This window comes from Acipenser ruthenus, chromosome 2, assembly GCF_902713425.1.
Source record: "Acipenser ruthenus chromosome 2, fAciRut3.2 maternal haplotype, whole genome shotgun sequence".
Taxonomy (NCBI): Eukaryota; Metazoa; Chordata; class Actinopteri; order Acipenseriformes; family Acipenseridae; genus Acipenser; species Acipenser ruthenus.
The window spans coordinates 115263189-115273662 of record NC_081190.1 but is presented as its reverse complement, the minus strand read 5'-3'; the positions used below and the strand labels follow the sequence as shown (position 1 = coordinate 115273662).

At 39.8% G+C, this 10474-nt stretch overlaps 1 protein-coding gene across 2 annotated transcripts in view; it reads left to right on the top strand.

Moving 5' to 3' along the window:
• The first annotated feature begins 6277 nt into the window (after positions 1-6277).
• LOC117408818 (short transient receptor potential channel 3) overlaps positions 6278-10474 on the top strand; it is a 34411-nt gene continuing 30214 nt past the window's right edge. The window contains exons 1-3 of one of the 2 annotated variants that reach the window (XM_034014146.3): positions 6278-6576; positions 8590-9355; positions 9773-9817. In XM_034014146.3, the coding sequence (XP_033870037.2) occupies positions 6422-6576; positions 8590-9355; positions 9773-9817 (966 nt within the window). In that variant the 5' untranslated portion in view covers positions 6278-6421. The remainder of the gene's footprint in view (positions 6577-8589; positions 9356-9772; positions 9818-10474) is intronic. The other variant, XM_034014147.3, reaches the window with a different exon arrangement.

Genomic DNA, 10474 nt, shown 5'->3' with positions numbered 1-10474 from the left:
TGATTTACAGTATAATTGTAAATCTCGAAACACTACTCACTTCTAAATCTTTTGTAGTCATTTTTGTATTACTTTAGTATAAATACATGTTCATTTGGATTCGTATGTTGTTTTTTTCTGACTTTATGTGAACGAAAAGACACAAATTTGTCCGTTTTCTCATTGGAAATAGGTAAATTTCAAAATATCACTGTCCTGGTCACAAAAGCAAAGTTTGTGGGGAATAATAGCCATTTTCTATACTTTTGAGGCATAAGCAATTAGGAAATAACACTTACTACTCAGGAACAAAAATTGTGTTACATAGTGTTATTCTTAGTTTACAAAAAGACAAAGAAGATCCTGCTTGCAACCAAATAAGTTGCAACACCAACCAAACCAGTAATGCTCATGAACAGAATTACAGTATGAATTGAAAAGGAGCTGCTAGCAATTGTTTTCACCACAAAGAAGTTTAACCAATGCACAAGTTGCAGTCCAGTCTGACCACAAATCATTGGAAGCCATTCTCACAAAGTCACTTGGCAAGACTGCAAAGAATGATGCTGCAACTACAAAGGTATGACATAAAGGTTTCATACATGCCAGGCAAAGACATGCTTATAGGAGACACACCGTCAATCGCACTAGCACAAACTCAACAAACACACAGTGATGAGCTAGCAGGTGAGAGAGTGGTCTATGCCATGGAGCCAACAGCAGCACTCAAGAAATACTACAAAGGTGGAAAACTGTGACAATGAATGACCAAACTACAAGCTAGATGTTTAAAGAAATGGATGGCCAGCGAGAAGAAAGCAGCTGGACAGCAGACTACAGCCTTATTGACCGGTCAGACATTCAATTGCTATTCAGGGTGACCTAATGATGCTAGATGACAAGCTAATAGTGTCAAAAGACATCAGTTGAGAAGTACTTAAGAAACTACACAACTCCCACCAGGGCATTCAAAGGACAAAGGCTCATGCAAAAGCGATCACGTGTTGGCCAGGCATGTCAAAAGAAAAAGAGCAACTTGTGGAAGGATGTGATTCTTGTCAGCAACTCCTCTCCAGCAACCAGAAATAGCCTTTACTGCCACATGACATCCCAGAATTACCTTGGCACAAGATAGCCACAGATATCTTCGACTTTCAAGGGCACACCTACCTTCACTTCGTCGACTACTACTCTAAATACTCAGAGGTATTGAGACTTCCAGACAAGACAGCACACTCTGTGCAGATGAAGATGAAGTCAGTCTTTGCATGACATGGAATCCCAAAGGAGAAAGAGTGCGATCACATACCCTTTACAAGCCCTGAGATACACACATTTTCAGCAGCATGGGTCTTAAACTTCATGCGTTCCAGACCAGGTAATCCCCAATCAAACGGACTGGCTGAGAGAACAATAAAAACGGTTGATGATGAAGAAGACATCACGACTTGGACAGGTTCTGCATTTGGCGCTACTTGAGAAATAGTCCAGTAACAGGGATGCAGCATTCGCCAGCCTAGCTGCTAATGGGTAGTGTTAAGAAGCACACTGCCTACTTCGGTCAAAACACTGAAGCCTAACACACCACGAGGAATGACAGACATGGTGAAGTTACTTCAGAACAAACATACGTTACAATATGATACCCGATCCAAGCCACATCTGTATTTCACCCAGGAGACACAGCAAGCATGGAAACGGTGTATGGATAACAACCTGCTATGTGTGTAGCAAGAAGGCCTGAACCACGATCATACACCATTGTTACACCAAATGGACACCGCAACAGATGAAACAGACGTCATCTCAGACATGATTGAAAAAGCTTCACGAATAACAAGGACGATGACGACAGTTACTCAAACCTTGATGTCCAACCTGGTTGAATGAAGCTGGTCACCCAGATCAGCCAGCCTCTCAAGGACATGATCACTGCGAAGAGACATATATGTTAAAAAAATAATAAAAAAAGGGAAAAGGGAGATGTACATAAGAACATAAGAACATAAGAACATAAGAACATAAGAACATAAGAACATAAGAACATAAGAACATAAGAACGTTTACAAACGAGAGGAGGCCATTTGGCCCATCTTGCTCATTTGGTTGTTATCAGCTTATTGATCCCAGAATCTCATCAAGCAGCTTCTTGAAGGATCCCAGGGTGTCAGCTTCAACAACATTACTAGGGAGTTGGTTCCAGACCCTCACAATTCTCTGTGTAAAAAAGTCCCTCCTATTTTCTGTTCTGAATGCCCCTTTATCTAATCTCCATTTGTGACCCCTGGTCCTTATTTCTTTTTTCATGTCGAAAAAGTCCCCTGGGTCGACATTGTCAATACCTTTTAGGATTTTGAATGCTTGAATCAGATCACCGCGTAGTCTTCTTTGTTCAAGACGGAATAGATTCAATTCTTTTAGCCTGTCTGTATACGACATGTAGTATCTGGGTCAGAGACCTTCGTAAATGCAAATACAAATACTGTGTCAATAGAGAACACAACAAAAGGAATCAGTAATGTGTCTTGCCTTTTGATTGCAAGCTCATTATAATTGTTCAAGAGAGCTCAATCTATTTCAAGTGACTCGAAAGTGGATTGACATACTGTAACGGTGGGGCAGCCGCAGCGCGAGATGTTCGGAAAATGAACTGTGTTCTAGTCTGGGGACGGGGATGAGAGTTTACCTTCGCTGAAAATGTTTAATGCTGTACCATTATGCACTGCATATGAGTGTAGATCTGTTTACCAGCGGGCTGATGGTTCAGTGCCTCTCTCTATTTTGCCCGTTATCCTGTTGCTTGTTAACTTGTGGAGTGAGCGCATCACGGGCGGAGAGGAGTTGGGTGAAGTTCACAACCAATTAGAGTGGAATGGGAGGAGTATGCTGGTGTATAAGAGAGCATGTTGTTTGTCGTTCAGGTTGAGTCGAGTGGGAGCTGATTGTGAGTGTTTAGATCGATTTGCTTTAAGAGCAGAGCAATAAATAGCAGTTTTATCTGCTATAACTCTAAGCTGTGTCTGCCTCTTCCTTCACCACTGAACCCACAAGACAGCTGGCCGTTACAATACAGTATAACTTGCACATAACTCATTTGCACAACACATTAGGATTTCAAATGAACTGTGATGTATGATGACACAATGCAGTCAATTCTCAAGTTACGATTGTATCATAGGTATTGTTAGATTAATAATTGTAGTAAAATATCTTGTGCATACCAAATACGGTTGGTACAAATAATTAAGTAAAAAAATAATATGCATGCATTTTCAATAGTTTGTTTTGCCATAATGTTATGGAGATATGATCTATTACAGTCATTGTATTTATTTGAGAATCATAGAGTTGTCCCATTTTCTACATCTGCTGCCAGTACTTTAAAATGCAATTTTCTGGAGTTGTTTTACTTTCTTACAGTAGGTATTTATGTTCCCATAGGATTATCAGGAATGATGCCTGAACAGCTAATTCATGTATGTATGCCAAGAGGAGAGGGGATGAGTGGCTGGTTTTAGATAAGGAACAGCTCATACTTTGCACCTTTCACATCTCACTTCAGGCTCTGCATTCAATTGTGTCTTACAACCCTTAAGCATCACTTGTGATTACATTCCTATACCATTCCATACCCTTTACCGTACACATATATTGAAGGGTCAGCTATGTATAAGGAATTAAGGAGTCATTTGGTAAGATCTGTGGATCTTAAAAGTCGCTTGCTGGCTACACAACTATATTCTTCTAATAAATCAAGGCCATAACTGTTTTACATTCCCTTTTAATTGTCTATTGTCTCTGACAGGCAGAGGTGTAGGACTGGACTCTGGACTCTGGACTCTGGACTCTGGACTCTGGACTCGGGACGAGGCTCAGGACTCGAGGACGGGACTCGGGATGCGGGAAGCGGGACAGAACTCGGGACTCGGGACGCGGGATAAAGCTGCAATGATGGCTCCAGGGATTAACCACAGTGCAGTCTCCCTAGCACATCAGCATGACAACTGTCTGGACTTAGCTGAGTAGGGTACTGCTCTGGGGTCTTCACTAGCCCACGACAACTTAAGAGGACGACTTTGTTTAAGCCTTGGAAATCAGAGAAGCATTCAAAATTCCTTCATTTTCTCATCAACTCAGTAGGAGATACAATGATCCTCTGCTCATGACAGTGTTAATTGGTGTCATTTAAGTTACTGTAGGTCTTAGATACTTCTTTACACATTGAATACCCTGAGAACATGCTGGCACAGAAGTGTACCTACCGGTATACCTTCCTGTCTTTGTGAGTTTATTAGTCACTCACTCATGGTGGAATGGGATGTTACATTCTAATTGTCATTTGTTGCCAGCATGCATTTGAAATGGCAGTGCTCAGAGTTCAATGTGGTCAATTGCTTTCCATAAATATCTTAAAGGAACCTGCTGGTAACAGCAATAATGAATAGAAAACCTTGATAATGAATAGAAAAACAAATTTCCTTGACTGTATGCCCTGTTTAATCAATAGTTATTTTGCCATGTCTCAAACTGATGAATTCAGCAGACCAGCCTTAAAACATTATGGCAAACAAAAGACCACAGTGATATATCTACACCTCAACAAAGTCTGGTCTTATCAGCATACGTACCATTTCACTCCTTTCCTAACTGTTGTATTACCTTCAACAGAAGAGGAACACTCGCATAGAATGTAATAAACACGTTTTAAAAAGTGCCATTCCCCTTCAAAGGGGCTGCCTTGTGTTTGCAGGTAGTTACTGACAGCCTCTTGCCTCCACACTGACAGCCTCTTGCCTCCACACTGACAGCCTCTCTTTTCACACTGACAGATCTGCATGCAATGATTGCATATCTTTCATTTGCCCTTCATTCTGGATTTACTGTGGTCTCACATATGAAAAATGATACATTGCTACATATGAGTCAAACACAGTCACAGACACATTTATCTAGCACGGAGAGAAATTAACCCTATCTCTGCCAACCACCAACACATTTTCTCCAGGCAGGGATCTGCCCTGCCACAGTATATTGTGTAGTTGTTTGTTTTAAATAGTTCATAATTACAAAATGACATGTTGGATGGTGACTCATTGCACATTTAAAAATTCTGTTTGTTAATTTTGTATTGCTGGGAGGGAGAACCACATTGCTTAAAGAAGGCATGTCAAACCTTTGGCAGTCTGCCGTTTGAAGGTTATCATTGATTCTGTTTATTGCAGCCTTATATAAAGGATACTTGAAAGGTCATGTTTTATTTAGCATTCATTATGTCGATAAGCATACTACAGCTTTATATATAGGGGATCTCATTTGGAATGGCTATTGTTTTTTTTATTTGTATTTGTTTTTTTTGCATTGCTCACCTCACCAGATATTAGATACTATCAAAAAGTAAATTACTTTGAGGTTTGTAGTTGTCTTTCTCTTGGGAGCTGGCATCTTGTCTGGATAGTACTGAGGATCAGATCAATTTAAATGTGTACCATTGTTTTCAGTGTTGCTGATGTTTTGTTTTGTATGCACCACTGCAGTCTCATTGTGACCTCCTGTTAACCTGAGTAATGTTTGCTTGTCCAGCCCCTTTCCTACCATCAGTTTAGGCAAGCATGCTGCTCAAAGCTGATTGGGTGTAACAGTGTGCAGTGTAGGTGTGTGCTTGTTTTCCAACTCAGTCAACTGAACATGGAACCAATGCTACTAGTCCTTTTCTTATGGTTCTATTTTCAAAGACATATTTAATATTATAAGATAATGTGGTTCACACATTCGTACAGAACAATTAGCATTCAGTGTATCCCTGTTACATATTTTATAACAAAATAAGGTTTGTTGAAATGACCTCTTTTTAAAACATGCTATTTCCAAGGTAACCATGTTTGTAATTCTTGAAAGAAATTTTTCCAGAGGAAGAGTTTCTTTAAAAAATGATACATGTTTGACACCAGTCAGCATTAGCAGAATGATCTGCATGCAATGATTGGCATATCTTTCATTTGCCCTTCCTTCTGGATTTACTGTGGTCTCATATATGAAAAATGATACATTGCTACATATGAGTCAGCATAGTGAACGGGATGTATTGCAAACTAATCGAATGGCAGAACTATTTTTTTTATAAATTGCCATCATTTTCCTGTGCATCAGCGTCTCTGTATCTGATTAGCTGAGAGAGGTTGATCCTCTGTGAGTTAGCTCACTAGCTCACTGGCTCTGGTGATGATGATGATGTCCTGTAGTCTACTTGACGAGTCTGGGTTGGTCATCCTACCCCCTGCAGCTTCACTTATTCAAACTACTGAGCTGCATGAGCATCACCAACAACCACCCCACCGTTCACCGTCGGGGAGGACACGTCCAGCCAGATCTCCGTGCTTGGTGACGCGTACATCATTTAGACCTCGCTGTTTATATTGAGAGCTGGGTGGCAGCTGCCCGAATCATGTCAGCGAAAGGCAGGAAGTACCAGAAGAGAGTGTCTTTCTCTGAGCAGGACAATGAGCAGGACTGGAAAGAGAGGAACGGGGGTCTGGATTCACAGTATTTGAGATCAGTGAAAACCGTTAGCGATTCATCCAACTACTATCATTGCACAATGTAAGTAAGCTGCTATAGATTGTCCTTGCTGTTTCCACTGTACTGTATTGGAGGGGATTGTCCCGTACACATTCATTTAAGCTACGAACTTAACGTGTGCTGGTAGAAACAGGAAGAAAATGTATGAAAGAAGCCATTCAAAAGTTGGTGCATGAAGTCCAGACTGGCTCCACAATACATCACATTTTGAATTATAGAACTCTGCTTAACTTTAAATTCAGCATTGTCGAATATAGGCTGTATAAAATAACGTTTCTAAACTGATACAAAGTGAATGATGTGTGTGCGCGCGCGTGTGTGTGTGTATAGTGTGTGTGTGTGTGTGTCTATATATATATATATATATATATATATATATATATATATATATATATATATATATATATATATATAGTTTTATTTTCTTTGTTCCTCCTATATAGGCCTAACGATGGAATATATTCGTTATACTAATATGCACATTTAAAATATATATGCGAGATACGTTCAGTAACAATGTAAGACAGAAAATAAAATAAAAACGATTGTCCAACGATGTTTTATTCTCGGTTTGAAATGTCAACCGAATATAGGCTACCTTGCTCGCGTTTTCTTAGTAAATAAGCGCCACCACGTGGTTACTTTATTACAAAATAAGGTCTTAAGAAAAAGCAGCTCACTTTAGTTTATGCAGTCGTTGAATTATGTCAAAGTGACACTTTTCCAAAGAGCGCTGTGGTCTGTTGGGGCACTGTGTCCTGTGGACTGCCCGTCAAACAGTAAAACGCGTAAATGGGGAAGCGAATAAAACTTTTGCACTTTGTCGTTTAAACATAATGTTGGAAGTTATTGTACAAAACCAATGCCTATGGAACATGCAAATATATATATATATATATATTGGAATTTGTACCAGCGCTGCTTTAATGTTTTTATTTTTTATGTTGCAGGATATATACACTGTAAATCATGTTGCTGGCATATGAATTAAGTTTTGGGCTTGTGTAAGGTGCCACAGAACAGTGGAATGTATTTGTTATTCCCAAATCTGCTGTCAAGAAAAATGTCGGAATGAAAACTGATTTGTATATTACTGTATATTGTACTGCGTGACAAATGTACTTCTCTGCATCACATTATCAGGCTCACATCACATGTTTTAATCATTCTTTCCCTGTGTGGGGAAAAGTAATTTGCTATGCTTTAAAACATCCCTTGAACACATTTTAGCATGACTCATTTTGCAGTGCAGCAGTGCAGTCATGTGTAACCCTGTAGTAGACTGTACCTTCACTGTGCTTTGCCGTGGTTTGTCATGTTGTATCACCTACACCCTGCTTTCCCTTCCCTACAATATTTATATTGACTTACCATCAATTCCTGTTCCTGTGCTTTCACAATGCTGTGCTATTCTTTTACCATGACCTACCATGCTAACCCTTTACTACGGCTAATGTACCTGGAGTGGAGTGTTGTTATATATAAGTAGTGGTTTTGTGATGTGGACCTGTCTCCAGTGATGATGAGGCACGAAAAGCTATTGAATTAGCCCCCTGCATCACCCACTGTTGCCAGCCCTCTTAAATTATATTCCAACTTAATTGTTTTAATAATGTTTGCTTTTGCATGCATTTTTAAAGTCGTTAGATGAAAGCTAAAAGAGGACTGACAACCCACTTGGTTATACTGAACTAACTTAATAGAGTAAAGCTGATTTGACATGGTAGAGCACAGGATAGCACTGTTTAACTGTCTGCAAGCTATGGGACAGCTCAGCAGTACCTCGTCACTGGTCCTGCAGAGATGAGAAATGGAACATAAACACAGTGGTAAAAGAAAATGGCTTAAAAAACATTCAGGTCTACCTCAAGAAATACGTGTGGTGAGAGTGAAAAGGAATACAAGACTTGTATGAAACATCTTTTTTACTTAATGAATGCCTTTTCTATATATTTTGTTGTTGCAATTACTTTTTTATTTTGACAGAAACTGACAGGCTCACTCCACTAATCGTCTCTCGTCCTTCCTTTCCAGGCAAGAGAGCGATAATCCCACACAACGGAGACTCACCATGATGAGAGAGAAGGGAAGACGGCCAGCTGTCCGAGGCCCGGCGTTCATGTTTAACAACAGGGGCACCAGCCTGACGGCAGAAGAGGAGAGGTTTTTGGACGCCGCAGAGTATGGAAACATTCCTGTGGTGCGCAAGATGCTTGAGGAATCCAGGACTTTAAATGTCAACTGCGTCGACTACATGGGCCAAACCAGCCTGCAGCTCGCAGTGGGAAATGAACATTTGGAAGTGACGGAGCTGCTCTTGAAAAAGGACAACCTGGCCCGCATCGGTGACGCTCTGCTGCTTGCTATCAGCAAGGGTTACATACGGATTGTGGAAGCCATATTGAACCACCCGGCATTTGTGACGAGTAAACGGTTGACTCTCAGCCCTTGTGAGCTGCAGGATGATGATTTGTATTCGTACGACGAAGACGGCACAAGGTTCTCTCCTGACATCACCCCCATCATCCTAGCCGCCCACTGCCAGAAGTACGAGGTCGTTCACATGCTGCTCATGAAAGGCGCTCGCATCGAGAAACCCCATGATTATTTCTGCAAGTGCAATGAATGCATGGAAAAGCAGAGGATTGACGCTTTCAGCCATTCCCGCTCACGAATAAATGCCTACAAAGGATTAGCAAGTCCTGCTTATCTGTCTCTGTCTAGCGAAGACCCAGTCCTCACTGCTTTAGAACTTAGCAATGAGCTGGCCAAGTTAGCCAACATTGAAAAAGAATTTAAGGTAAAGTGTTTATGGCATTTCACGTTATATATATATATATATATATATATATATATATATATATATATATATATATATATATATATATGTTATTTAGTTATTTATGTTTTACTGTTATCATTGTTGTTTTTATTTTTATTATTTAATATTATGTTTGATTGTACTTACATTGTAATTTATTATGAATGCCAACAAAGATTATTATTATTATTATTATTATTATTATTATTATTATTATTATTATTATTATTATTACATTTAGAGATATATCTGAATAATCTGGTTATACAGTTATAAAGTGCATTGGGGGATCCCCTGTAATTATGGTTTGTTTTATTTTTGCACATGTTTTTAATAACATATTGTTTTATGTCATGTAATGTATTTGCAAACTATATGTGCTGCTGTCGCCACCAGGACAACAAAAAAAAAGAGACGGTGCAGCTCAATTGCTTCTCCCTGGTAAATATTTTTAAATACATAACTGAATTCAATTGTGTAAGACATTCTTTGGGTTAAGGGTCACAGAAGCCACATGACAAAGACTACATTCATTACACAGAGTGGGTTATGCTAAACTTCCTTCCAGCAGATTTCAGCCTCTTTCCTTCCTGACAGCTCTCTCTTGTCTTCAAATGAAAGCTCCAAAGTCCTCTTCAGACTCAGGCATTTAGATTGTAAAGGCTGAGAGGGGGGACTGGGATGGCACACTTTACCTTTTTCATTACATTGCCACCTGTTTGTATTTTTTTTACTTAGTACTTTTAGCCGCTGTGATACAGTCATATTTCATGCATTTTTGATGCATATTTCATATTGCGTGTTCTTGTGGCTTATCTCACAGCCACCTGTATGTTGAATATGTGTTTAGTTTTGTCCAGTGATGTTTTGTCCTGTGTATTTGTAATGATAGAAGTGCATTCACGCTGTAGGTTGTTACAGCAGTCTGTATCCGATGTTGAGAAGGCAATCAGAGCGGGCCCTTGAGGAGAATGTCCTGGATAGGTTAGAGATGGGGGCTGGTCCTAGTGAAGCTGGGAAGTCTGTGTCATGTTCTATGGAACTCTGGATGGCTCTTGTCCTGTCTGTTTCTATCTGTGTCATGTTCTATGGAACTCT